Source organism: Lachancea thermotolerans (genome assembly GCF_000142805.1).
Source record: "Lachancea thermotolerans CBS 6340 chromosome G complete sequence".
NCBI lineage: Eukaryota > Fungi > Ascomycota > Saccharomycetes > Saccharomycetales > Saccharomycetaceae > Lachancea > Lachancea thermotolerans.
Genome location: NC_013083.1, coordinates 1,215,675 through 1,243,565, shown reverse-complemented (window position 1 = coordinate 1,243,565; position 27,891 = coordinate 1,215,675). Strand labels below are relative to the sequence as shown.

Genomic DNA, 27,891 nt, shown 5'->3' with positions numbered 1-27,891 from the left:
TACAACATACGTAAACGCAAAGAATATAGACGAACTGAGCTTCAAGTGCGTGCCGGAAAACTACTACGTAATATTGAGCTCAATAGATACTTCTTTATCAGCATCGAGGTATGAATCACTGACGCACCATAACGTTAGCTTCTGTCTCCCTTTTTCATGTATGGTCGCCTCAAGCTCATATTCTTTAACCTCCGCGGCCTGAGAGACTTTCTTTATGCAAAATAATTCCCTCTTGGACGCTTCTCCAGCAACAATCCACCAGTTTTCTTTTCTAGAAAAAGGAAATCTGTGAGCTACAACGTCGAGGCTTTCCGCTTCTTCATCTCTTGTCAAAGTCACCAAAATTTTGAATGGCCGTCCAGCTTCCAGCGGCTTGGATAGGTCGATGGAATACGTTAGTTCAATGTTTGGATACGTGTTCACAAACTCTGCTATGCAGTTCAACTTATCGTTGTCAAAATTTAGAAGTTCTTCCCTCTCGTCGTCTTCTAACGCCATAACATCATAAATAGTCTCCACATCTTTTTCGTTGCACTTGTTGACCATGTGCAGGTCAAAGAAAGGAATTTGCAACAAAGGACTGTCGGTATCCCACATACCTTGAGTTAACATTTGAGATAAGTCCATAGCAGTCGTGGCGTTGAGGTTTCCTTCGCCGGCAAGGAAGTCGACGAGAGCGCTCACAATTCTAGGAACTGCTTTTAAAATGTCTTCCATGTCCCTCTTTAGTTCATTTTTCAATTGAATGCGGGAGAGATGAGTTTGCAATAGGATGAACACCTTCATTTCTGGTGACTCAAAATCTTCAGCTCTCGAAGACTTAACTGGCACTTTTTCGTACAGTGACCGCAGTACCTCAGCCTCGCTCTCACGAACCGGGACGCTTTCCAACTCGATAGTACTCGATATTGCCTCTAGCATACTTCTCAACCCAGAAGTCTTAGACAAAGAGCGATGGAAAATTCTCACGCTTGAAATTGAGATATTGTGATGTGAGCTAATCAAGCAGCCATTTAGAGGTACTAGTACATCCTCCTCGCCTTCGCTGGACCCATCTTCGGAATATTCTGTTTTTTCAGCTTCTATTATAGAGAATTCAACCAAATCTTCGACAACATCTTCGACAACCTCTGTCAAAAACGCCGAAATACCTAAAGGCGACACATCCTTAACACCATAAAAGCTGGGATTTCCATAAAGCCTTCTGTAAAACAAACTGTATGTCAACCAATCGATACAATCCTGTTTGGACGCAACAACGCCCGTACTAATCTCGCAGGATATAGCGTCAGGCAAGTGATAATACATAAAGCTTTCAACAGGTAAGGGTTCACTTAGAAACTTTTTGTAGTACTCGTTCTTCTTTGGCGAAGTAAAAACCAACGCTTTATTCATACTGGGACTTAAACATGCGACCTTGATCATTTCTTGCATTTGGTTCATGGTATAATCAACATAACGATGTTCTTTACCTTCGTAATAGCTGGTTCCCAGCAGAATTACAGAATTGGCCTTTAGTCCTTCATATGATTCTTCGCGGGATACTACTAAAAGATTTAGGCCCCCGTCAGCAAACAGTTTCTTCATCGTGTCCCTCTCCTTGCTGGTCATACCAGCATGTAAGCAGCCAATTTTCCACGAAGCAGCTTCCGATAGCATTTTGCTTGACATCTTTGCGTCCAGGTTGTCAAAGATGGGACTGCCTTTTGCCAATGGTTCGAAGTCTTGAGCAGCGCCCGTCTTCATAATCTCTAGGACTGTTTCAACACAGTGTTTTCTAGATGATGTAAAGACGACTAAACGGCGTGGTTTTTCATTGGTGAGTTGCAAATCTTGGAATTGGGGCCAAACGAACTTCCTGGCAAGATAGCGATGATTTAAATATTGCTCAGTTGATTGTATTTGAATTTGCAAAGCATTTCCTCTGTCGCTTGGTGAGAAGTTGAAGATATTTTCTTTCCTAACTCCCATCCATTCTCCAAAATCTCTGCTATTTGCCACAGGGTTAGAAAGAGCGACTATTCTGAGTTTTGTTTCGAGTTGCGCCGAAATGAATGTCATCCTGGAAATAATGTTTTCATAAACAGCTCCCGGTAGGCCGTTACCAACAAGATGTGCTTGGTCCAAAATTAAAAGTTCAATTTTTTGGACGTTCTTTCTTTGTTTCCACTTGCGGGATACAAGGTCAAGCTGGGAAGGAGTGCAAAGGATCAAGTGGCTCTCACCCAAGAGTTTGAGATTCACCAAGTTATCCTCAGTGAACTTATTGATCGACTTACCGCCAGCCAAACTACTAAACCTGCGTTGCCAACTCTTTAATAATACCTCAATTTTATTCTCAGAGGGGCATACAAAGACTGCACGATTGCCAGCATGACGCCATAATTTGAACAACGCCAATTCGGCCATTACTGCTCTGCCATTGCCTGGGGCTGCGCCTATAAGAACGTTCTCGTTTGTCTCATACAAAGTTGGAAAAACTTGGCTCTGTAGTTTGTTAAAATGAATCAAGTTGATAGCACTCTCAAATTCATCGGAACATAGCTCCGAGACTGAAACTCTCTCGAGATCAAGCAACGGGGTTGGAGCTGGAAATTTTTTTGGAAGCTTGACATTTTCTAGAACAACCGGAATTCTGGCTTCACTTTGCATCCATTTGTCTGACACTAAAGATATGAAAAAGTTGAGTGGAAGTCTCTGTTGTTGAGAGTTGTTTAGGAACACCGTAAAGTCCTTGAAGTGTTCTTTATTTACGTGTTTTTCTTTGACTGTGAATCTGTCATAGTAAAGCAGTTTTTCGCCCATTTCATCCTCCAACAAAATCCAAAATGATTCACTAAAACCGTGGACTTTCCTATCCCAGCTCCAAGAAGGTTTAATCTCAAGCTGGAACTGCAAAACACTTGGGGTGATTGGCTGAACTGAGCATTGAGTTTCCAGTTTGGGGAATTTCTGTAAAAGATCAAAAACCAGCTTTCCGTGCTTTTCCAGCCTTAAAAGCTCACCAACCTCGCGAGGAGAGGATAGCTGTAGGTAATCTTGCCAAGGAAGAAATGATGCTTCTGCATGTCGTATTGCTTCAGCTGGACAAGTTCTAAATTGTCTAAGTGCCGAGTTAGTAATCCAAGCCCTCATTTCAATAGACTTGCACAATGTGAGCAGAATTTTGGAGAGCCTAGACCAAGCCCGTTTCAAACTTAGTTCGAAAAGTGCGCGCATAATTCGTCCTGCACTTTGCGTTATGTATAACATGTCTGACTTCAAAGCAAAACCGTCCAATTTTGATCGTGAGATGAAAGATTGAAGAAGAACATTTATTTTAGCATGTGGATCGTCAGGTGCTTCCTGTATCGGAATAGGAGCTTTTTCAACAAGCTTCTGTAGCTCCAGGCGTTCCTCCTCGCGCACTGGAATATATCGGAATTCGTCTGAATTGGAGAAAACCTGAAGCACCTCAATTGCAGTAAGATGCTCATTAAGCATGGAATTGTAACTCGAGATAGAGTGGTATTTGATGTAAAAGTAAGAAGCAATGCGTCCAAGCTCTGTTGGCTTGACGGATCCCTCAACCGCGTCATATAGTGTTAACCTACTATCACTGAGAACCTGCAATGCAGAATGTGCTAGTATGTTGCGGTAGCCATTTAATGCTTTGTCGTAGGACACTGTATCGCCCTGAATGCCATACAACTCGGGGCTTCCCAGCATTCTGACATAAAGATATGTATAGCCCAGCCAGTCAACTGCCTCTTTCCTGGATGTTATGTTTCCGAGCACGATTTCAGAATTTAAATTGTCAGCTAATTTTGAGATGAGCTGGGATTCAATGGGTAGCTGCTGATTAAGCATGGCCAAGTAGTACTGGACACTTGTACTTTGTGTTATTATGATACCTTCTCCGAATGTATCATATCTAGGTCTCCCAGCTCTTCCCAGCATTTGTAACACGTCTTGTGGGGAGAGCCGCGTCCACGTACCCTTTTCTGGCGAATATATATCAGTTCCTTTAATGATAACTGCATGAGCTGGTAAGTTGACACCCCATGCAAGTGTCGCTGTGGACACAAGGACTGACAGTAGTCCGTCGGCGAAGAGATCTTCAGACAAAGACCTGTCAAATTTCGTCAGACCTGCATGGTGGATTCCAAAGCCATGGAGAAGAAGATCCGCGAGATGTTTGTCAGACGCGTTTTCCGCTTCCCGTCGCAAAATTTCTCTGGAGCCTGGTTCTGACTTCCTGAAGAGTGGTATTTTTTCTTCTTCAATTAGCTTGTTCTTAAGCCACGTCGCAGTTCTAACTGTATCTTTACGCGAATGAACAAATACAATGGCTTGATGACCCTGTTGTACCACTTCGAGAAGTTTATCGTAGCATGCTTGATTCATTGCATTTATCTTTTTTATTCCGGTGGTCTCTGTGATTCCGCAAAACTGTTGGGCCAGAGGGCATGGGCGAAAAGAAGAATCGAAGTAGAAGGTGTTACAATGCGGCACACGCAAAAATCTTGCTACATCACTGTAGTTAGGTAGCGTGGCTGAAAGCGCGACGATTCTTAATCTTTCCTTGGAAAAAATGTTTCGCAAGCTACGCGCCACGATACCTTCTAAAACAGGCCCTCTTTCATCATGCAATAAGTGAATTTCATCGATGATCAAAAGTTCAACTAGGCTGCTGTAATCATTGCCTGAAGCCTTTCTTGTCACAATATCCCACTTTTCTGGTGTCGACACCAGAACAGTACAGTCAGCGATTTGCTGTCTTGTTAGACTCGAGTCTCCAGTGAGTTCACCGACTTTAATTCCATATGAAACCAGCCTCCTTTGAAATTCCCTAACTTGTTCTTGCACTAATGCCTTCAAGGGCGCGATGTAAACAATCTTAAAACTTTTCAGGTCAAAGCTCCCCTTGTTCTTGCTCATGTGGTGCGAAAGAACTCGTAGAACAGTTAGCATGGCAATGTTTGTTTTTCCTGATCCCGTTGGAGCGCAGATGAGCATGTTTTCGTCGTTTCCGAAAGCCATTGGATAGACCTCCGATTGAATTCTGTTAAAATTCGTCATTTCATTGGAAGGAAAGGCACCCTTTGCCCACACAGGAAGAGCAGAGATTGGCACGAGATCGAAATTTTCAGATGGTCGTGATGGAGGCGGGATATGGATCTCTTCGTATCCTTCTTTGATTCTTTTAAAAGAGTCGGCAGGAAGCGAAACTCTATCTGTCGTCATAAGTTCAGAGCCTTGATCAAATTTCAGTTCCTGTAAGTCAATAGTCTTCGGAATGTCTTGTTTTTTAGGCTTTTTGAGCTCACTTTGGCTATTTTGATCAATACCATGTCCTTCAAGGCCGAGTCGCCTTTTCTGAGTCGTTTTCCTGCGCTCGTAGCTGTTTACTAAACTAACCAAATTGAAGCTGCGCATTTCATCTAGAATCTGTGAGACTTGATCAAAACCTGCTTTGGCAAGTTTTGTGCCCCAGTAAATAGAATGGCGGTTCCTGCAGATAAATTTGATAAGTGAGTAATGATTCAAGTCTATTAGTTTAGCCAGTCCACCCTCTAATTTAGATGTGTCACTGTTTTCGGCTAAAAGCGCGAACACAGCATCACACAGTGATTGAGTTTCGGCTGAATCTTGCTTTTTGAACTCAAGCGCAATTTTTCGCAGTAAGAACAGCTCATCGACTTCATAGATAGGTATTTCTTCAATCATGTTATTTGATTGTTCATCGCCTGCGGAAAACACAATAACATCTTCTTGATCTAGCATGCCGGCGAGGTCGGCGCCAGAGGTCTGTGATGCATCACCAGCATCCGTAAAAAGACTTGATTGTTGGCCTAATTCTTTTTCCACTTTTTCCTCTTCTTCCTGATCTTGCAGCTCGTTAATTAGAGCGTTATCGCTTTCAAAATCACCTTCATCATCTTCATCGGCCAAAATCGCAACACCATCATCTGTTCTAGTTGTCTCATGAGAAGGGCGGTCATAATCAGATATTTCTTTTGCCAAATTAATGAGTTCATGAAACCACTTCTCGGGCACCGACATTGAAATGCTATTTTCGATCAGAGCTTTTTGGCTTTTTATGCTAGAGTTCTCTTCCGCAGATCCACCTTTCAAAACCTCTAAAACAAAGTCAACTCCGGAAATTATAACATCGTGAGGGAAGTCATCCCCAAGAAGTGTTGCCATATGCTGAACAATTTCGTTGTATCGTGCAGAGTTCGATTCATCAGAGGGGTAGTAATGCAGCTTATCAACAGACCCGTCGCCAAGTAATGTTGACTTTGATGTGCTCCGATTAATCGCCCTTTTTGGCTGCCTCTCGTTTGATATCTTGCTAACTGCTTCTTGTCTGTATGCCTCCCTGTCAACGCTGCTCACGTCCTGTCTTGCAAATGAACCCATTTCCTTCACACTAATTTTGCCTATCATAGACTTAGGCTGTGAGTCAGCCGCATCTTTCAAAGGGTTTGAACTGTTTGAGTCCAATGATCTGTCAGGTCTGAGAACTTTATTAGACATCTCATCGTATCTGTAGAGTTCTCGTATTTTCCTGTCGCGGTTGTTAATGTTATTGTTGGACATTGTCGCTCTAAGTCATCAAAAGTTTATTAAAGCCTTATTTCTCTGCCGCCTGGATTTAAAAGGTTTCGTTCGAGAGCAACTGCCTCACGTCTTACACGTTAGTCGCTGACAGTCTAGTAGGGTTCTTGAAACTTGATAAATTTTAAGATGAGCTTGGCTTCATTATATACGAACTCGGTAAATTTAATGAAGTCTTCATATATGAATAACAGGTTAAGTGTATCACGTTCTATGTGTAACGGGCCGGGTTGCGATTAATCAATGCCGCCTCCGGTTAGATTGGCTCAAGCACGACTTTATTTTTGACAGACCAGGGTTGATTATTAGAATGGCATCAAAAAATGGACAGTTACAGAAAAGTCTGAGTTCCCTCAGCTCACATATTCATGAATGGAGTGAGGCTGCTCAGCCAAATAAACAAGGGCTCGTGCAAAGCAAGAAGCGACGCATAGATAGTGGGACACGTTCTAAAGATGGATCTTCTATCAGGGCTTCAGAGGAGTGGTACCTGAAACATAGGCCGCGCAATCTCCAGGACTTGGCACTCCACAAACAAAAACTGCAAGATGTACGAGATGTACTTCAAGCTATGATTTCAGGAGAAAGTGAGCACAGGATACTTTTATTAACGGGGCCAGCGGGCTGTTCGAAGAGCACATCTGTTCACTTACTGTCAGAAGAGCTAGTTCAAAATTATCGTGAAAAGACGTGCACAATGTTTCAGATGAGAGAGTCAGCCGCTCCGTCAGTAGTAGAGTACGATAGCAACAACTACTCACTTGGTTCTTCAAAGCTCGACCACTTTGACGACTTTCTAGGTCAATCGATGTACAAAATCGGACCGAACTTGACTATTATTCTTATCGAAGATTTTCCCAACGTTTTCAACCCTCAAACACGAAATCTTTTCCAACAAAGCCTGCTACGCTGGCTTTATAGTAGTCAAAAGGCCTTACCACCGCTCGTGATCTCCCTCACCGAATGCGCAATTCAATCAACGGAAACTACCAGTTCATTCTTTAGTGTTGACACTCAGTTTATTTGTGAAACAGTATTAGGACGCGAGGTTCTCAGTCACCCAGGAGTTAAAAGGATAAAATATAACCCTATCAACAAGACTCTGCTCAAAAAACATTTGAAAAACGTCTGCGTTAAAGAGAGAGAAGCTTTTTTTCCAGGTAAATGGGAAAAGCGGGAGGTATTCATCAAAAAGATTATAGAACATTGTGGCGATATCAGGTCTGCGATTTCGGCTCTTCAGCTTTGGGCTAAATCAGGTGCCCAGTCCGCGTTCGATATTGATACAAGAGAGCAGTCTGTATCTTATTTTCACGGGCTCGGAAAGCTACTTTATGGGTCAAAAGACACGGATAGTGACAATAATACTATAAACGATCTAATGGCGTCTACCCCTCTGACGCAAAGCGACAACTTGAAACTAGGGATCTTAGAGAATTATAATACATTCAACAGACAAGAATTCCCTCTAAGCTATGCAGTTGACATTGTGGACTCACTAAGTATGAGTGATACAATGTACAATTGGACAACAGCTCAATCTTTGAGTGAGTCACTTGAGTTTCCGTACCGGGCGGTGCGCCAGCAATTTTCGAGTCTTGTTGTCACTAATACTAAGACAGATCCGCCTTCTCACAACCGAACTGTCTTTCCGAGAGAGGGCAAGGTTAGAAATCTTGTTAAAAAGTTTGTGCTAGAAGCGAATGACTACATGTTGGTTGAGCTAAATAAATACGGCAATTCGCATTCTTTTAGGGATGTTGTGCTGTGTTTTGCCTTTTATGGTCCGTTAATCAGAAAGCGCCTTAATTTCAAAAGAAAAGCACTAATACACTTCCTGGAATCAGTGAATGACTCTACTGAGCAAAAAAGTGTCGTTGAGAATAACAGAGATGCTTTGATGGTAAATGATGCTACTGATGTGCTTGATCGGATCGGTGGCGAGATGGGTATAGTAAGTGTTTCACATGATTTAGCGTCTGCAGAAGAAGTCAACCATACGGTTTTGACCAATTCTAAACTTCAAAATTTCAGAAAACTGCAAGAAACAAGTTTAACCAGCAGGAGGCAGCTGGGCGACCAGAATAACTCGCCAGATCCCGACGATGAACCATTCGACCCCATCATCGAAAGCGATGACAGCAGCGTAAATTTTAGTGACGACGACGATGAAATATACGACTTGCTAGCTTCTCAATCACCCCGTAAGCGAGACAAGATGACATAGAGGCCTTGGAACCTCTAACTTATTATTTTACTTTGCACCAGGTGAACTGCGCCTTGACTTCATTTTCATGTAATTATCTATAGATGTAAATGGATATTAGCGCTAAGCGTTCATGGCGTGTTGGAAAAACTCAGGGTCTTCCTCGAGAGATTCCTTTATGATATCGAGACCACCTTGAAATTCGCCACTTATGTACAACTGGGGGAAAGTTGGCCAATCAGAAAACTTCTTCAAGCCTTGTCTGATAGAATCATCTTTTAGGATATCGAAAAACCCAAACCTGACTTGATATTCCCGAAGTATCCCAACCATCTGTCTGCTGAAGCCGCACTTAGGTTCAGAAGGGGTACCTTTCATGAACAGCATCACTGGGGCTGCTTGGGTTAGCTTCTTCAGTCTCTCCATAAGTTCCTCTTCGGTTTCCACAGGTTCCTCTTCTTCTACGCCCTCATTCTGCGCGGGTTGTGGTGGAGCTCCTGCACCTTCTGCCAGGCTCCCATTGAACTGATTTAGAGCCTTGACAAACTCTTTGGGGTCCGCACCGGATAGCTCTTTGAGAATCGTGTTGTTTCTAACCAGCACAAAGTATGGCACAGACGAAACCTCAAACAGTTCAGCGATTTCCGCATTGTCGTCAGCGTTAATGGCGAGAAATTGAACTTCCTTGTTAACAGGTTCCTCGCTCAAAGCGGTGTAAACTGTATTCATAGTCTTGCATGGCTCTGCCCAAGTAGTGTGGAAATAAAGTGCAATAAGCTTTCCCTCAGCGTTGACTGTAGTTAAGTCTGTGAACTGGTCTTGAGATGTGATTTCTATAACTACCATTTCAAGCAAATTGTTGTATAGTTCTTTGTCTTTGGCACAGAAAGCTTGAACTAACGTTTGAAAGCTATTTCAAGAGCAATATCGAGCCTCTACTTACAATAGATTAATTCTGAAAGGCTCTGTTAGCTTTGAATTCCAATGCTGCTTATACCCGCATTTCGCTATATTTGGTCCCTTCGTGACGAACACCGTCAAGAGTATTCGATCATGTGATTGGTATCCAATCAGCGTAGACTTCATTACTAAGAACAAACTTCGCAAGGAATTCACTGGTCCAGTCAGCTAACCGGTGGCACTTCGGAAATGAAAAAGGTTGGCATCGTTTTCTGTCCTTCGAAACAAACCATCTGGTTCAGCGTGCCATCCTGCATAATTTGAGGTCAAACTCGCCTTTTGGCGAACTTGTAGACTGAATTCCAGGCAACTGTAAAAGTCGAACTTGAACTGGTCCCTGTATTTAGCCGCAACCTGCCCAGAAACCCTTTACAGAGATCGTCGCTCGCTGGATTCTGATTTCTCCACGAGCTGTATGCGCTCCAAGATTTAATATAACCTTCAAAGTCTGAAAGGGACATTTTTTTGACCATTACGAGCGGGCGTGTGTAATCACAGGAGCTTGCCGTGGATCTAGCCCGATAGGTGGCTTGAGCAATGTTACTATAACTCCTTCTGTCAATGACTTGGCATCGCAAAAGTGTCCGGAGTATGTTTCTGCCAGGATTTTCCCAGTAAGGCCCTAGAAAAGAATCACCGTATTGAAACTCCTCTAGAAGAGTATCGGTTTCGGGATATTCAACAATTATGGGGTCAACGTAGCCCCAAACTGCCAGTGTTCCCTGAGGCCGCAGAACGCGATATGCAGCTTTCTGGAATGCTGAGAAATCTAACCAGTGACTGCATTGTGCCGCTGTTATCATATCCACTGATCCTGCAGATAGCCAATCAAGGTCTTCTGCTGCATGGACGCTGAACCTGGCATCGCTAGCCCCTCTGCCGCTGACCTCTGCGTTGGCCCTTTCAATCATCCTGGCTGAAAGATCTGTACCTTCCAGATTACGAAATCCAAGGTGCCGTTTCAACTCAAGTGAAAAGGAGCCAGGCCCGCATCCAACGTCTACAAGTAGGTCTTTCTTCCCCACATGATAATTACGTAGATATTCAAAATACTCCGCAGGATACCGAGGTCTTGCCTCGGAATAATTTCTGGCATCATAATTACTTGACGAGAACTCGGACATGATCACTAGCCTCGCGTTTAGGTATCAAGCAACAACGCAGGGCGATGATTTGAAAGGAATAAGAATATGGCGTTTGAGGTCTATTTCAGAAGGATAGTTGATCACGTGCCTATGTCGAGATCTATTAAATTAGTTAAATATCATTTTGCTGCGATGGATCATCCTGGACATTTTACGGGAACTCAAGCTTGCATATAACCGGTGCGATGAGCGAAACCAATTTTCAGGCGTTCCGCTGTTTGACATGCGATTTGTGCGCTGAACCACAGGAGACGATGAAGCACCTATCGGCTACCCGACACAAGACAATAGTCTCTTTGCCATCAGAAGAAGAAGTGTGTTGTGAAGAATGCCAAAATAATAACGTACATTTACTCCAAATTATCAGGTTTGGCGGCGAAGATATAGACTTATTGTGCACCAGTTGCTTTTCGCGAGACTATGCTGAGTCTGAGAAGCCAAGTACGGTTTATTCTCTTGCAAACGGATCTTTGCTGAAAAATTGGCAACGATACGTGAAAGTCAGGGACTGCTGTTGTGGTGAATGCGGTAAAGAATCCAAATTGAACGTGAACAATAAGGGAAATGTTCTGTGTGATTCGTGTCTTTCTAAGAAAGCCAATGTCAAAGACTACGTTTCCGAGAGTAGCGGCAAATTCTTGTACACATTGTTAGGCATTCAAGACGTCTCAAACGGAAAAAGCGTATACAAGAAGGGAGGAAGAAAAATTGGAAGAGGTCAGAAAGGGAAGGGTCGTACCGCTGGTAAGACGAGGAAACCCCGCGAGAAAAAGCCACTTACAAGGCTGGAAGAAATGGCTAAAGATGCTTACGAAACGAAAAAAGTTAACAGTATCATTTCTAGTGACTCTAATATCAGTTTGAGGTCTTTTAAGGGCATTAAGGCCTCTAAAAATGACACGCCAAATGGAGAACGAAACAGTAACGCTAACAGACAAATGAAGCAAATGAAGCCTGCAGTCAATAAGGGGCCTAAAAGTGGATCGAAAGGTTTGGCGAAACCTAAAAATAGTCCAATAAATCCATCTCTCAAGTCAAAAAACTCCCAGAAAGTGCATGAAAATCTTACATCGAGTGCCAAAACGAAACCCTCGTCAACAATTGAGAAAAAAGCTATCGAGGAAAAGCAGGCGCTAGGGTCAGAGTCCAGATTCCAAAAAAGAAAGGCACCTATTACGGCTTCCAAATCGACTCCTGCGTCAAAGAATCGTGCTGGTAAGACCCCGACAAAGATTGAGCAGACCAAGGGCGAAAGACCCAACTTAGGAAAAACTCGCACAGGGCCCGGGAAGGCCTCTGGGGGCAAAGATTTGTCTCCTAAGGGTGCTCTCAAGTCAAACGCGAACACTAAAAATCCTGTGAAAAGCCTTCCAAAGCCTCCTATAAATACTAAGGGCAACGAGCAACAAATGGTTCCGACAGAGGAGACAGCTTCAGTTGAAGACTTCGAAGAAGGTGCGCCTATAAAGCGATTTACTCAGTACATCCCTAAGAAGTCATATTCCACCTTAAAAGACTACTTCAATGAATTTTCCTTTGCTCTATTCCTCGAAGGAAGACTTGAAAATGACTTTCTTCAAGACTTTCAGATTACTTGGCCCAAGAACGCTCAGGAACAAGCCTTTGTTGTTAACATGAAAGCTGATAGCTCAGAAGTTAAAAAGCTATTGCCACCAAACTTGGTTAAACTTGGCCGCCTACCATTCACTAATCAGCAACCTTTGATGCTCACCGACCAGGATGAAACAAAAGTTTGGTACGCTTACGTGAGGGAGCTCGAATCGAGAAAAAATAACATCACGCTTCTATTAGAGCTTTACTCTTGGAACAAACTACCATTGCCAATCAAGGCAGGTAACAGTCATTTCAAGCTACTACCTTGTTCTGCACAAGTCAACAGAATTATGTTTGCCATGACTCGTGTGCAAAATCCTAAATTTATCAAATTGCTTCTAGGCCAAGAAAGCATCAAACAGCTAAATTTCAACAACAGGCTACAATTCACAAAGGACACTTTCAACGAGTCTCAGAAAGCTGCCATTCAGCATGTACTTAACAACAGTATTACTGTCCTACAAGGCCCTCCAGGCACTGGTAAAACATCGACAATCGAGGAAATTATTCTTCAACTAATAGAAAATTTCCACACCCTACCCATATTGTGTGTTGCAGCTTCTAACATTGCCATTGACAATATTGCCGAGAAATTCATGGAAAACAGGCCAGATATCAAAATCCTTAGAATCGTTTCGCAGTCTAAAGAATCTCAGTACAACCCTAAACATATGCTTGGTAAGATTTGTCTACACAATATCGTCTACGAGCAACTTCCAGCAGACATGAAGGACAACATCAGCAAACTTCGCTCAGGGGTTCCTGGCTTGGTTTCAAAGAACCAATATAATAAGCTTCTTTCAACTCAGAACGCCATCTCTGATAGGTACATCGCGCAGGCACAAATCATTTTCACGACAAATATTGCTTCTGGTGGGCGCCAACTTAAGGCAATAAGAGAGCTTCCTGCTGTTATAATGGACGAATCTACCCAATCATCTGAGGTCTCGACTTTGGTGCCATTGTCATTACCAGGCATCAAGAGATTTGTATTTGTTGGAGACGAAAAGCAATTATCCAGTTTTAGTAACGTTCCTCAATTAGAGATGTCTCTGTTTGAAAGAATTCTCACTAATGGAACTTACGAAAAGCCTCACATGCTAGACACCCAATACAGGATGCATCCCGCGATAAGCGAGTTTCCAATCGCGAAGTTTTACGAGGGAAAGCTGAAAGATGGCGTAACCGCGGAAGATAAAAAATGGCCTGGTATATCGTATCCTCTATTCTTTTACCAATGCAATCAGGGTTCTGAGAACAAGGTGTTCAATTCCAAGAGAGGCATGAGGGGTTTCACTTACAATAACGCACACGAAGCAGAGTACATACTGGCTGTTCTGCACAAGCTAATTTTAGAGAAGGGCGTGAAAACAGATGAAATTGGTGTTATTACGCCATACTCTTCCCAGCGGGATTTGATATCGGAAATGCTAGTAAAAGACCCTATTGTGAATCCTAGCGGCAAAGCTATGGAACAGGAGATGGACAAGGACGACGCCTTGGGCGGTGGAGAATCTGTTAGCGGCTCTGCTAATAAGGTAACAATCAACATCGTGAACGGTGTCTACGTTGCCACAGTAGACTCGTTCCAAGGGCACGAAAAATCGTTTGTCTTGTTCTCATGTGTGCGTAATAACAGCGAAAACAAAATTGGATTTGTTAAGGACCGCAGGCGTATGAATGTTGCCCTTACCAGGGCTAAAAACGGGCTTGTGGTGGTGGGCAATAAGGACGTCATGAAAAAGGGCGACCAGTTGTGGGCGGACTACATTAATTACCTGGAAGAGAAGGAGGTCATTTTCGAAACATTAGATAACTATTAGAAAATACAGCGCTGACACTGGAGCTGATGCATTATTAGTTAAAAAAATAATAGATCTTATAGAGCAATCAACTGCTGGGCCTTAATTGGTTTCAAATTATTACTGATAAATTCGAAACCAATTTTTGGAGGTCAAAAAAGGTCCTACCCGGATTCGAACCGGGGTTGTTCGGATCAGAACCGAAAGTGATAACCACTACACTATAGAACCGCTTGTATGTTTGATAAGTTTAAAAGTGTTTATTTGTAATATTAAATTTGGGAAAACACTTCAAACGTTGCGCCTACTGCACCAAATTCAAGCAGAGAGACGTCGGAGCTTGTTCTCTGCTTGCGCTGGCATTACTGTCAAACCCTCTATCATATGCCTCAGTGGTGATTTCTTGTTTCGTATAACATGCTATTTTCTTGTTTTAGCTGAAAGCATTTTCTGCCTGTACTTCTACAACACGCTTTCTTTCTTCCTATTCAACTACCACTTCACAAAGCAGGAGAAAGAACACTCAAATAGTATGTGTGCTGATATTTCGCGCTGTTAAAGCGCTTTGGGTCCCAGTGAAGCTGTCAAGACGGGCGGGTTGCCCCGTTATGGCCTACTCTACCGAAAATACATGCCGACTTGTTTTTGCCCCCTGATTCCAATTGTGTTTACCTTTTGTTTCACACATGCAATGCAAGCGACCCATTCCGCGCTACTTTTTGTCCTACGGGGCGGTGTTGCCTTGATGTACATAGGGCGTTACTGGAGAAGCTTTTGGATTTACCCGTAAGCTGGCTGTGTTCACGTTATCGGGATACTGTTCTTACAGGGTGGCAAAATCGATCTTGTGTATCCGCTACTGAGGCTTATGCTTGATTTTTTCGTCACCTGAACGTCTTAATCACGTGTGAAACTTTCAACGTCTTTGATGACGTGGAAATGGAGTGGTTTGGGCTTTCATTTATAGTTGCGGTCCCAGTCCATGTGAGCACAATATGGCTTCGCGGAGCAAAGCAGCTGAAAGAACCGGCCTATGGGAAGCCTGGGGAGAGAAGGAACTGTGGTACTATGTCGAGTTAAGAGCGATTAAGGGGCCTGTGTCAATGTTAGGAGTCTGTGACAAGGTACTCTTTTGCCAAGCATAGTTGTCACAGCCTTTGGCAAAGTTGGTTCTGAGGCTAAAATGAAGGGGACTGAGTTTAGCTCGGTCCTCATGATTCGCATTACTTGGCTGCATAGCGTTGCAACTAAATGTAGTAATCGGGTAACCAAATCCAGTTGATCTTGGTCCGACCAGCCCCGTCCCTTTTTTTTGCATTCGAGAGAGAAAAAAAAAAAACACTAAGGGGAAAAAATCTGACATTGATAAAACTTGCGTTTTTTCTCGACTACTGCTCTTACTCCTTTTCAACGCTTCTTCAACATAGCTTCACAGGGCATTAGAGTTCAGAAGACAGACGTACTAACATTTATTCTTTGCAGAACACCCTAAATCAGACATGTCACAAAGTCGTGAAGATTCCGTTTACTTGGCCAAGCTTGCTGAACAGGCCGAGCGTTACGAGGAAATGGTCGACAGCATGAAGGCCGTAGCGTCTTCCGGCCAAGAGTTGTCCGTGGAGGAGCGTAACTTGCTCTCGGTTGCTTACAAAAATGTGATCGGTGCCCGCCGTGCCTCGTGGAGAATCGTGTCGTCGATCGAGCAAAAAGAGGAGGCCAAGGACAAATCTGAGCACCAGGTGAAGCTGATCCGCGACTACCGTTCTAAGATCGAGACTGAACTGACGAAGATCTGTGACGACATCTTGTCGGTTCTCGACACACACTTGATCCCTTCGGCCACTACCGGTGAGTCTAAGGTCTTCTACTACAAAATGAAGGGTGACTACCACCGTTACTTGGCCGAGTTCTCTTCCGGTGAGGTCAGAGACAAGGCTACCAACGCTTCTTTGGAAGCCTACAAAACCGCCTCTGAGATCGCTACCACTGAGTTGCCCCCTACGCACCCAATCCGTCTGGGTCTAGCTCTGAACTTCTCCGTCTTCTACTACGAGATCCAGAATTCTCCAGACAAGGCTTGTCATTTGGCTAAGCAGGCTTTCGACGATGCCATTGCTGAGCTTGACACACTCTCTGAGGAGTCTTACAAAGACAGTACTTTGATCATGCAACTGTTGAGGGATAACTTGACCTTGTGGACCTCCGACATGTCCGAGGCCGGCCAGGACGAACAACAGCCTGCTGAGGGCGCCCAGGAGTGAAGGAATTGAAACGGCTAGGTGCATTCTCTTTTTATTTCAATGCGCCAGTTTTCAATTACACTTATCTTTCTACTCTGTTTTCTCAAGTCTACAGGAGCAGCTGTACTTCTAGCACCACCTTCATACTCAAAACTCAAACCTCTTCGACTATCACAACGATTCCGAGGGCGTTTTAACGATGATGTATAATGAGAGAATTTCTAATCGTCCGCTCCCATTCAGAAGCGTCGGGAAACAAAGGGGGAAACACAGAAAAATTTTCTTGAGATTGCGACGTAATGGGGAAAAATGAGAACCGGGACAGGAGAGGCGGTGTTGGAGGAGCGTGTGGAGGGGATGCAGGTTATTGTGTTGAAGGAGGCCGAGCACCTGAATGAGCGTTGCTACCTTCCGGGATGCTACGTGCAAAACTCGGTGCTTCGTTCCGTTGATCTCTATCCTTTATCCTTTATCTTTTCCATACTTTCTACATTAGCCAAGGTTTTATAATTCCTCTCTGTTTGTTCTAGATACTTTCCGAGCTCCCCTCACTTGGTGAGCAAGGATGTATGCCCATTGAGCACTTCTCGCCGGTGTTCTCATCCGTTGCTACGCTTACTTTCTCTGCCTTGTTGTGTTTGCCAATTTCGGCCTTTGGTCTCGCGCTGATACTTCTCCTTTCACTGCCTTCCTTTTTTTCTTTTTATATCTTTGAACCTAACCTACCCATATAGCACTATTTACGACAACATAAAGCTGATCACGGAAGCACGTGATCGACATCCTTGGAAGCTGATTTGCCACTTACAGGAGTCCGAGGCTGGCTCTCAAATACAAAGCCAAAGAACATGCTACGGGCGCTCAAGTTCCGGCTTGCAGGATCGATTTCCCGTGGCGCAGCTCTGTCTTGTATTCCGGGGACCGGCGCCGACGCCGCCGTGGCTCAGCTGCAGCGACACCACGCAAGTTTTCGTCTCGACGAGCGCTGGCGTACACGATGATATATAGGTCACGTGCCGTAATAACCCAGGCCGAGTACGTTCCATGTAAACTCCGGTGTGAAAAGTATACTCCACGGAGATTTACATCAGCAGTACTGTAGCGTGCCCGGCCCCCACGATGGTCGCCGATTTAGCATGCTCAAAAGGCTACCGCGTATTTTCTCTGCAGAGGGTGACGAGTAATCTCTGTTTGAGCTGTGTGCTCGAAGAAAACACATCGAGAGCGCTACAAAGATCTATTAATAGCGTTCTGATTGCGCGCCGTACCTGATCCAACGCCTCTTTTCCTTCCGCGTTTCGGCCCGTGTTCAACGGTATCTGCGGATGACCATTTTCGGCCAGGACGCACATTCATGCAATTGGTAAGGCATTGAAAAATATATCGATTTTAACTTGAAGTGAAAAGGGGTTCTTCTCTTCGGCAGCACAAATCACCAATTTAAAGCGAATCTGATCAAAGAATGTCTGGCGTACCACCTCAGTTCTTCAGAATTGCCCATCTGGCTGCTGGCTCGCTTGCCACCGTGTCTGCGCTGTCGCAGACATCTTACATCCTCAAGAATTTCCCCGCGTTTCTGATGGCGCTATACTCTTTGGTGCTGGCAATTCCCATGATCTACCTAGAATTTAGGGTGCCCCCAAACCTGTACCGCTACGCTTCCTTTTATTTCAGCTTCTTTGGCCGTGGTCTTTGCCTGATACTGCTGTCTCTGCTGCTGAGCTACGGAGGCGTTTTCAAAATCCTGGTCTCGATTCTTTTGTTCCTAAGTGGGCTTGTGTACGTGATTCTCGAGTTCGTGCCCAGCATTCAGGAACCTGAGAATTTCAGGCCTGAGGGCAGCTCCATCGCGGTAGGGGAGGACGGCGACGACATTATTTAGTGACACCATTTGAACTTATATAATTAGGAAAGACCATGACGGTATATAGGGCACCATGACGCCAGAATACCGGGTTGGTACAGCGGAGTATCTCCGACCAATTTATAGGCTCTGTCAAATTAAAGATGTCATCTAGATCGAATATCATTCCAGGCGCGAAAACATGAAATTAATGGGAAACCGAAACAAAATATACAACTCAGGAGTTGCATAGAGCAAGGCAATAACAGAATCACACGGCCTCGAGGCCCAGACCTGAAATACCACCCACACTCGTATCGAGGCTTCTATTGACACCCTTTGGGCTGAGGCTTGAACCCCGCATTGACACTGCCACAAATCATGTGACCCGAAAGTTCAAAGGGTCCTCCTACTCATCACAAAAACTGTTCAAATTGCAAAGAGCGCCACGTTAAACGTCTCGACCTTCCCTTCTCACATACTATCACATAGGCCTTCCAAAGGCAAAATTATGAACCATGAGGTCGAGCACTTTAAGAATATAGCGCTTGATGAGGAATCGTACGCCAAATACATTTGCCAGAACTCACCGCAATTGATGCCCGCGGACGGTAAGGTTCACAGCCTCTCGATTCCAAGATCCTCGTTCACTGCATTCAGGCTAAATTACGCCTCGCCAGTTGAAATGTCGCTGAGCTCCAGAACGGTGTTGCTTGGAGGAGTTCCAAACCTGTGGTATGCACAACGCAAAAACAACCTCCTGCGGTCCATTTATCTATTTGCAAACAAAAAGCTGAGACGAAGAGTCCGCATGGCAGGCGAATATGCACACGCGATCGGGCATCGTTCAAAGAGGAAAGTTGTCCGTCGCGCTGCTTTGAGCCCTAAAAATGTTGTTAAAGAGAGGCGCTCGAAAGCTCTCGAAAGCACAAAAGCCCAACCTTCGAACACGATGGCGCAAACGATTGAAGTTGGAAGCGAAACAACCGGCGTGCCTCGTAAGGTCCCACCCCCTCCTATGAAGACAGCAACAATGGCACTGGGCCAAATATCAAGGCCTACGAGTCGGCATGATCCACACTCGGCAATTCGGGGGTTGAGGGATCAGGAACTCAGCCGCCTTGGCCGGAACAAGAGCCGCGAGCGCCATAGTTCAGAGACGGACCTACTTGACATGAAACGTGTAGCAACTAAGGATGCTGCTCTAGAACTATCGCCCAAGGTGCTCACCCAAAGCTCTAAAACGGGGGTATCGCAGTCTAGGGAAACACTGGATGGCACAGGGCTGACAAGCTTTTTTTCAAGTAGTCAGTCTGAGAACTACTACTCTGCTGAAGAGACTATCTCAACTTCTGAGGATCAAGACACGATCTCTGACAGTTGCCCAGAAACATTCAAAGGCAGCAGTGCTGATACGCGGGGCAATTCCGAAGGAACAACAGTTCCGCAGCTCGTGAAGTTGCCTTCGAGTGGACCAGTCAAACCAGCAATAAGATTTACCAATGATCCGCGTTCAATCTCTTTACAATCCTCGCCAGAAGACTATGAGAGCGATGAAATTGAAACCAGCCTTAGCGCTTTCTCCTCCAACTCAGAAGACGGAGAAGCGAGGAGGCTTCGGGGCGCTTCAAATACACGCCAGAAAGACATGCTACAGCTGCTTGAACCCGAACCGGAAAGACTGAGCGAAGATGAACACAATCGCATAATAAAATCAAGTTCGCATCGCAAGATGGTGAAGGGAATAAAGACCATTTGTAGCAAAACCGGTCAAAAACTTCACATCGAGAAGCTAGATAAACTCAATAACGAGGTGTCAAGAGTACTAGGTGGTGAGCTGGGCCTTTCTCAAAGATTGTTCAAAAAGCATAATGCTGGAGAGGTTGTGAAAATGGAGAAAATGCTTGTGCTTGTCAAACACTCAAAGTCTGTTAGTGGCCTTCCGACCCATTTTTCCGACGCTGAGCCTATCGATACAAGAATTGTCGAAAGATGGAAAGAATACATTGTCGTCGCTCGACTTACCAAGAAACCCGAGTCGCCAATATACTTACAATTTTACCGTAATAGGAACATTCCTGCGGTTGAGGCTTTTGACAACTCTACCGAAGACTTTAGAGCAAACTCTATGGATTTTCAATTGAGCAAGCAATGCATAGTGGGGGTCTACAATAACCTAGATAAAACGATCCACATAGTAAAGCCATGCTCAGGGTTCGAGAACGGGAACCAGAATTTAACCGAGAAGTCAAAGGTCAACAATGCCCTGAAAATCTACATTCTTAGAAGTAAGTCAGCAGTATCGGCAGAAAAATGGCTTTCGTTTTTGAGACAGTCTTTGGGCCTTGCTGACGTCCTTAACAAGGTCAAAGTTAATTTACCTGAGGCGGACATATCTCTCAAAATACCGCTTTCCAGAGGGTTGCGCCAGGTTTTCAACGCTAAAGTTGATACCGAAGAAGAAAATTTGAAAGTTCTAGTCCTACCTCGGGGCTATAAGGTCTTAGCATTCCCTATTATGAGGTATTTAGAACTGGTCATCAGGTCAAAACTTCAAGAATGTGGATTGGAACAACAACTTTCTCGATGGGCCAAAGCCAATATCATAACCGGGTTTTGTTGGAAACATTACGATAGACTCGAATGGTGTCCTGGTGATCAATATGACTTGCTGCTCGAGAACATATCATTACGAATGTCTCATTTACTCGAATACCGAACTTTGACGCATTATCCTAGAAGCGTTAAAACAGGCAATGGAGAGAAGCTTACAGAGCCTCCAGCTCTTGAAGGGTTCCTTTTAAGGGTGACCAACAGATATGGGCGTGATACTGCCAAAGTTGTACACAAGCCCTACTCTAAATTCTTATATTTCTTCACCTCGGACGGTCTTCTTTTCTTCATGAAATCATATAAGGGTGTGCCGCCTTTGCCAAGCGAGATACTTAGCAGGGAAGCAACTTGTACTTACGATATGGAAAAGTTACAAGACGCCATCAATGCAATCCCTTCGGTTTACGAGGATAACCCTTATCGTATCGACTTAAATAGTCACATTGAGTGGCTCAATGAGCACATGAGTCCTAGCGAGTTTGAGAGTAGAGATGGTGCAGCATTCACATCGATGTGGCGGAAAATTGCCCATGTCATCAAAGCAGAGGGGATTATTGACCTAACGGATATCAAATCAATTTCCAAGTTGAGTGAACAAGAAGGGCATTATAATGAACTAAAATTTAAGTTCTTAAACAGCGCAAACAACTTTATTTGGAAGTCTAAGCAGTCTCCCCAGTCGTCTATCGACTCGCTCTTTGTGCTTCACCTCAGGAACGGTCTTGAGGTTCAATTAATGGCACCAAATCCGCAGATGGCAGATGAATGGATCGATAGACTTTCTTGCCTAAGCAAGTATTGGAAACACAGAAAGAAAGAGGACTCAAGAACTATGTGGGATGTAAAGGTTAGTAACCTTTCCAACTTGAAAATTCCCGAACTTGAGGAAGCCAACATCAGTCAGGACACACCTAAATGGATTACGGATCGAGGCATTGCCAATGAGGAAATTCACAATATAAGTGCATATGCCATGATGAGACCGCTGATGCAAAATGGCGTCTTGTACCAAAAGGCTCGCAAACACTCAATATTCCGAAAATTCTACGTCATTTTGACCCCAGGATTTTTAATATTGTACCAGTATTTTAAAAGCGCAAGAGTTAATTTCTCTAAAAAGGTTGTTGACCACCGGCATTTCATGACAATACCGATTGAAGAATGCTACGTGTATTCTGGAAACCTCACGTCCTTAGACTTATTACAAAGAGACAAGCAATTCGATAACTTGAACTCTGGGAATGAGCCTTTACCTAGAGTTTACGCTGATGGCTGGAAATCGAGTGAGGATGAATCTTCGAAGTGTTTTACTCTTTGGTTTGGAACAAAAAGAGCGATTTCAAATTACAACTCCCTGTTCAAGTACAATAAAGACAGTCGCGCGCATACATCGGGGTTTCGAGCTGGAAATGAAGAGCAGCCCTATCCTAGGGGCACCGACTTGAATTCGGAAACCTCCGGTACCGCTGATCTCAGCATGGATAAGAATTTAGAGAAAAACCCTCGACTTTTCAAAGTCGTTAGCAGACTTGGCGTGTCCGGAAGATCCATGGTTTTCATGGCTAGGTCAAGACAAGAAAGGGACCAGTGGGCCATGAAAATACATGCTGAACTGGAAAGACTGAGAAACAGCTCATTTGATATAGAAGAGTGAAAACTACAGAACTCACCACATGCGACCCTACAAATTACCATCCGAAGCTCTGCGGCACTCTCCATCGAAACAATTATAGTTGTGCCCACGAAAACCTCACTAACACTGCATAATATAATCATGGAGGGGTTGCTTCTGCTTCGTTCTTGTCATCCATAGCATCGTCCAGCTGCTTGCTGATGCCCTTCAAGAAAGCGGTCCAACCGAGAAGCGTGTTTTGCGCTTCGTTGATTGAGCTTTCCTGGGCTAATTCATCGATGCAGATTTTATTAATAAACTTCGAAGACCTTTTCAACTGTTTCTGTCTTATTTCAGGTTTTTCAGTAGTCCGCTTTTTAAACTTTTCATCGAAGTCTTGTAGATGTAGCTTCGCGAGAACTGCATTAAGAGAAACATCTTCGCCGATTGGCGAACTAGAGCCTGGAACTTCTTTAATCTCTAAATTATCAGTTAAAGGGGATTCGATGCTGCAACTCGTTCGGTTTTCTCGAAGCAGCGGGGACCTTGTACTTATCCACTCATCTGTTTCAAGCATTTCATCGTTGAGGGTATTAGTCAACAAACCGGCACTGTTGTCATTATCAACTATTATAAAACTCGCCTTTGTATGGTCGCTCCCTGGGGTCTTTAACGTATGCAAATCATCGAATCTATCAAGCTTGACGTCATATTCGTAGGATACATCGTTATCGAAATCTTCGTCGTCGTCATCGTTATTATCGTCTTCCTCCTCAAATGAGAGGTTGAAACCATAACACAAAGTCTCTAATAAATCGTGCGCCGAAGCTACTTCGACCAATTCTGATATGCAATCAGTGTAATCGACATTGAGGAATCCAATGTGTATTTTCAGTTCATGAGGCCTAGTTCTATTAATACCCGCAAATGAATTGTAGTCCATGAATAAACAAGACTTTCCAGATTCCACCAATGTGTTGGAAATCACAGCTATCCCAATTTTGTCAACGTTTTCCCAAATGAATTCGTTTTTGAAGTCTGCAGGGTTAAACCTTGCTCGATTATGGTCTTTCACAGTGCTTTTAAGATCTTTGACGACCGATAGTTGCTCCCGTACAAGCCCTTGACTTACTATACCCCCTTCCAGATCAACTAAGCAAAGCCTGGCATCTCTAATCTTAAAAGTCAATGCCATCAAACTGTTCACGAGTCCGATGAGCTCTGCATCTTTTAAACGAGAGGGGTCAAGCTGAAGAACAAGAGCAAGAAGTGTCGGTCTGCCTCTCTTCAGGGAAAGAAGTGATGTTATTGTTGTTCTGCGGCTTTGGTTGTTGGATATAACAGTGCTTGTTCGTACAATCGCCTCATTATCATCAATTTGCTCCGAGACATCAAGATCTAACGAGGATGCACCGGGCAATTCAACCATTAGAGAACGTCTCGTTTCTTCCTCGATTATAGGGGGCGGTGGTAAGGTGGAAGAGAGAGCAGAATTGCCAAATAAAATATCTTTATTGAGAAGAGCTGAAATCCACTTTTCAATCACTTGGCTCGAGGCTGAGTCTAGAGCTTCTGTCAAGTAAAGCGTAGATCCGTGCATGAGTTTGGCATTCGGTGTAGCGCTCAAAATTGTACACTTAAGAACGGATGAATTGAGAGAATCGACACTTGTATCAGATAAAGGGTGATAGGTGACATAAGTGTGAAGTCTTATCCCCGCTGAGATTTTTGGATCAAAAGTCGGGGACACTAGAGCAATTAGCAAAGCATTGGTGAATAAGTAGCAGCATGCATCCTGGTACTTTTTGCCGTCTTCCGAGAACATCAGTCTATCTACCAATCTTAAAAGCCCAAAATTTGCATCAATCTTCCATCCATGTAACTGGTTTGGGAAGTTTTCCATCAGCAAGTGTGTATAGTAGGACCTGAGGGCAGCTAATGGGGGCTTGTGCTCAGTAATTGACATACCGCCGTTGGAGTCCTGGGGCTGACTAACTGAAAAGTCAGACACGGAGGAGATGACAGAAGAGATTCCTGAAACAACACTCCCTCTAAAGTTGTTATTAGGTTTTAATCTTAAAGATAGATCCTTGACGTTTTTATTCGATCGCGACCTGCTGGGACCAGCGTTTAGTCGAAAATCTTCCATTGATAGGAGTCTATTAGGAATCGATATGGAATCCGATGAAACTTTATCTACCAGGCGCTCCTTAGGCGCAATATCTTGGAACCTTTTAAACCTTGGGCTTCCGGAGACCAAAGCTCTGGATATGCAGCTGTCCCGCAGCTGCAAATCGGAGGGTAGACACCGAACGTCATTATCACACTTGCGGCAGTACGGGAACATATCATTGATATCAAACTTCGTAGGACTATCAAAATAAGCCACTAGACACTCTTCGTGGACAAGGTGTCCACATTCAAGCGGAACTACCTTCTCTCCAAGAGTTCGGCACGAAATGAATTCGAGGCACAAGGAGCAGGGTTCATGGATGTATGATTTCTTGCTAGTCGAATGTGATGGGTGATCAAAAGGCCTCACTCTAGGTGGAGTGACGCCAGCGCTTAACTGATATGGCAGAGGTCCTGATACTGGAGTGTTCCACTCTTCAAAGGAAGATGAGCTGGCAAGGGCGAATGGAGGCTTCAAAAACTTTGACTCAGGGCGTGGGATGGAAGTAGACCTTGATGGTATTTCTAGAACGCTCAATGAATGGCTTCTAGGTGTTGGCGTAGCTGTGGATCCCCAAGGGGGTTCCAATCCAGGAAAACCAATGCCTAAGCCAGGCTGTGAACACTCTTGCATGACGAAGCCATTTTTAGGCTTGGGCGTTTTTGTGAGTCCTTGGCCCCATCTTCGAGACCGAGATGACCTAGGTGTAGTCAAGCTTGACGAGCAATCATCTCTCATTGGCACATTGTGTCCACCAATGTTCGCTAACTGAAAAATCAGTTGTTCTTGGGTCTGGTCCGGGGACAGCATTTCTCAGCTTCCTTGAAGGTGCAAAGCCAGACCTGTTGAAGCAGGGAGATGATTCATATAGATCAAAGATGATTACTCCCCTTCATGGAGCATCTTTAAGCTGGGCTTGTCACACTTTCATTACTTCTTTCGCTTTTTTTGAGGTTTGATGTGTGTTGCTTGGTTGTTTCATCGCATGAGGGGCTCTGTAACCCTTAACTAGTAATAGCCTTGAGGGAAAGGGAATGTCCTGGACAGCAAAAGTCATGATATCTGCCCATAGGAGGTCCCGATTTGTAAATAGGTAGCTTTTTATTAGTACATAGAAAGATTGAAGTAAAAGAGACTTATAAAAGGTGAAGTCCAAAACCCATAAACACCACATTTCCCATTTCCTTGGTTCACGCGCACCACAGCGTTGGCCTGTAGCCCATAGACGAGATCAATCTTGGAAAAAGCTGCTCTGTTTGCCACTTGTTTTCCCTCTAAACCTGATGGAGAGAGATTGTCGGGTTTGAAGAGAACAAGTAACAAAGAACAGCATTCGTTCAAAATTCATCGTTGCATCATTCTTGAAGTTTGGAGAGAGAGCCAAGAATGTGAATTAGAGCTGGAACAGGCCAATTAAAGGAACAATTTCTAAGCAAGGATTGACTTGATTGTATTTTTTTGTATTTTTTTGTTGTTCGAAGCGAATATACTAGCAGAGGTGTGAACTAGCACAAAAGTCTATTTCATGCCAGCCCGAATAGTGGGGACGAGGCCCTCAGCGCTTAGTCTCTAAAAGCAAAACCCTTCTTCTGGAAGTCCCAGGTATCCTCAGGGACTCTACCTCTCAAAGTTGGGGTTTCCGTACCTGGAATGTAAACGTCCTCGAACAAGATAGACATCTTGGCTTCTGGGGCTGGAGAGGCGTCCGCCAACTCAACCTGTTCGTCGACGTACTTCCTAGCAGCCTTGTCGTAGGCCTTGATCTCTTCCTCGGTGGCAATATTCAACTCCATGAGGTACATTTTCAAGCCGGCGATAGGGTCATTCTTGGATCTCATGTGCTGAATCTCGTCTCTGGTTCTGTAGGTGGTACCAGGATCAGACATGGAATGTCCACCGTATCTGTAGGTCTCGTACTCCAGGACCAGTGGGCCCTTGCCAGAAACACACCAGTCCTTGGCGAACTTCGAAGCCTGGTACACAGCCAAGATATCCATACCGTTAACCTTCAAACCAGGAATGTACTGGCCACGCTTGAAGTACTCGGTCATAGCAGAGGACCTTGAGGCCGCAGTACCCATACCGTATTTGTTGTTCTCACAAGCAAAAACACATGGAAGGTTGTACAGCTTGGCCATGTTGAAAGACTCGAACACTTGGCCTTGGTTTGAAGCGCCGTCACCGTACAAGTCGAAAGTGCAAGCATCTTCGTTCTTGTACTGGTGGGCGAACGCGAGACCCGCGCCCAGGGGAACCTGAGCACCGACGATACCGTTACCACCGTAGAAGCCGGGGGCGTACAGGTGCATAGAACCACCCTTACCGTAAGAGACACCTGATCTGCGGCCCATCAGCTCGGCGAGCACGGCCTGCACAGAAGCGCCTCTCATGTACGTGAAACTGTGGCATCTGTACGAAGTGATCACAGTGTCCTTCTTAGTGATCGCGTTCTCAATGCCCACAGCAATGGCCTCTTGGCCCACAGTCAAATGACAGAACCCACGGATCTTCTTGGCCTTGTAAAGGGCATCGCAAGCCATTTCCATACGTCTTGTGATCACCATGTCCTTGTACATCTGGAGCAACACCGACTTGCTCGTTGTGTACGTCAAATCGGGCACCTCCAGCATGTAGCCCTCGAAAGATGACTCTGGAAGTGTGATCTCGACGGCTTCGTCAGCTGGAGCTTCACTTGCACTCGCAAGGCCCCGCTTCATAACCACAGAGCCGCCGGCTGGCTTGAGGCTTCTCAGTGCAGATGCATTTCTCAGCGCCGCTGTGTTCTTCACGCACGCTCTAATCATTGGCCAATTTAGCTGCTTGAACCTCAAATCAATATACTCCTTGCGACGTTAAGCGTGCTAGGGAAAACTTCGGCAGTCAGTTAGGGATGGACTTAGAGATTAACAACTTTATCAACTGAGGATTCGCATAAAGGTAGTATCTCCTTTATATACCAGAAGAAAAAAAAATAAAGGATATAAGCGAGCCAATCAAAGGACGGTCTGGGACTAAAAATCGTCAAATTCACAAGATATGCGAAAGTACTGCTTGCGCAAGCACATGTAGACAGAGATCGG

General features: G+C 44.5%; 10 protein-coding genes and 1 non-coding gene across 11 annotated transcripts; 5 read left to right on the top strand and 6 right to left on the bottom strand.

Moving 5' to 3' along the window:
• Nucleotides 1–63: 63 nt before the first annotated feature.
• On the bottom strand, nucleotides 64–6,585 carry BRR2 (ATP-dependent RNA helicase BRR2; the record flags this gene model as incomplete). Its single annotated transcript, XM_002555606.1, has 1 exon — nucleotides 64–6,585. The coding sequence occupies one exon, from the start codon at nucleotides 6,583–6,585 to the stop codon at nucleotides 64–66; it is 6,522 nt and encodes a 2,173-aa protein (XP_002555652.1).
• Nucleotides 6,586–6,913: 328 nt separating this feature from the next.
• RAD24 (Rad24p) lies at nucleotides 6,914–8,830 on the top strand (the record flags this gene model as incomplete). Its single annotated transcript, XM_002555605.1, has 1 exon — nucleotides 6,914–8,830. The coding sequence occupies one exon, from the start codon at nucleotides 6,914–6,916 to the stop codon at nucleotides 8,828–8,830; it is 1,917 nt and encodes a 638-aa protein (XP_002555651.1).
• Nucleotides 8,831–8,932: 102 nt separating this feature from the next.
• Nucleotides 8,933–9,655, bottom strand: GRX4 (monothiol glutaredoxin GRX4; the record flags this gene model as incomplete). The annotated part of the gene is made up of 1 exon (XM_002555604.1): nucleotides 8,933–9,655. The coding sequence occupies one exon, from the start codon at nucleotides 9,653–9,655 to the stop codon at nucleotides 8,933–8,935; it is 723 nt and encodes a 240-aa protein (XP_002555650.1).
• A 380-nt stretch (nucleotides 9,656–10,035) lies between these two features.
• TMT1 (trans-aconitate 3-methyltransferase) lies at nucleotides 10,036–10,893 on the bottom strand (the record flags this gene model as incomplete). Its single annotated transcript, XM_002555603.1, has 1 exon — nucleotides 10,036–10,893. One exon carries the CDS (start codon nucleotides 10,891–10,893, stop codon nucleotides 10,036–10,038), a length of 858 nt encoding a protein of 285 aa, XP_002555649.1.
• A 206-nt stretch (nucleotides 10,894–11,099) lies between these two features.
• Nucleotides 11,100–14,351, top strand: ECM32 (RNA helicase; the record flags this gene model as incomplete). The annotated part of the gene is made up of 1 exon (XM_002555602.1): nucleotides 11,100–14,351. One exon carries the CDS (start codon nucleotides 11,100–11,102, stop codon nucleotides 14,349–14,351), a length of 3,252 nt encoding a protein of 1,083 aa, XP_002555648.1.
• A 138-nt stretch (nucleotides 14,352–14,489) lies between these two features.
• Nucleotides 14,490–14,561, bottom strand: KLTH0G14168r. Its single transcript has one exon. It is a non-coding gene; the product is annotated as a tRNA-Gln (tRNA).
• A 1,268-nt stretch (nucleotides 14,562–15,829) lies between these two features.
• On the top strand, nucleotides 15,830–16,591 carry KLTH0G14146g (KLTH0G14146p; the record flags this gene model as incomplete). Its single annotated transcript, XM_002555601.1, has 1 exon — nucleotides 15,830–16,591. One exon carries the CDS (start codon nucleotides 15,830–15,832, stop codon nucleotides 16,589–16,591), a length of 762 nt encoding a protein of 253 aa, XP_002555647.1.
• A 1,441-nt stretch (nucleotides 16,592–18,032) lies between these two features.
• TVP15 (Tvp15p) lies at nucleotides 18,033–18,452 on the top strand (the record flags this gene model as incomplete). Its single annotated transcript, XM_002555600.1, has 1 exon — nucleotides 18,033–18,452. One exon carries the CDS (start codon nucleotides 18,033–18,035, stop codon nucleotides 18,450–18,452), a length of 420 nt encoding a protein of 139 aa, XP_002555646.1.
• A 472-nt stretch (nucleotides 18,453–18,924) lies between these two features.
• On the top strand, nucleotides 18,925–22,680 carry SPO71 (Spo71p; the record flags this gene model as incomplete). The annotated part of the gene is made up of 1 exon (XM_002555599.1): nucleotides 18,925–22,680. One exon carries the CDS (start codon nucleotides 18,925–18,927, stop codon nucleotides 22,678–22,680), a length of 3,756 nt encoding a protein of 1,251 aa, XP_002555645.1.
• A 118-nt stretch (nucleotides 22,681–22,798) lies between these two features.
• On the bottom strand, nucleotides 22,799–25,621 carry STE5 (Ste5p; the record flags this gene model as incomplete). Its single annotated transcript, XM_002555598.1, has 1 exon — nucleotides 22,799–25,621. The coding sequence occupies one exon, from the start codon at nucleotides 25,619–25,621 to the stop codon at nucleotides 22,799–22,801; it is 2,823 nt and encodes a 940-aa protein (XP_002555644.1).
• Nucleotides 25,622–26,373: 752 nt separating this feature from the next.
• On the bottom strand, nucleotides 26,374–27,615 carry PDA1 (pyruvate dehydrogenase (acetyl-transferring) subunit E1 alpha; the record flags this gene model as incomplete). Its single annotated transcript, XM_002555597.1, has 1 exon — nucleotides 26,374–27,615. The coding sequence occupies one exon, from the start codon at nucleotides 27,613–27,615 to the stop codon at nucleotides 26,374–26,376; it is 1,242 nt and encodes a 413-aa protein (XP_002555643.1).
• Between the last annotated feature and the right edge of the window lie 276 nt (nucleotides 27,616–27,891).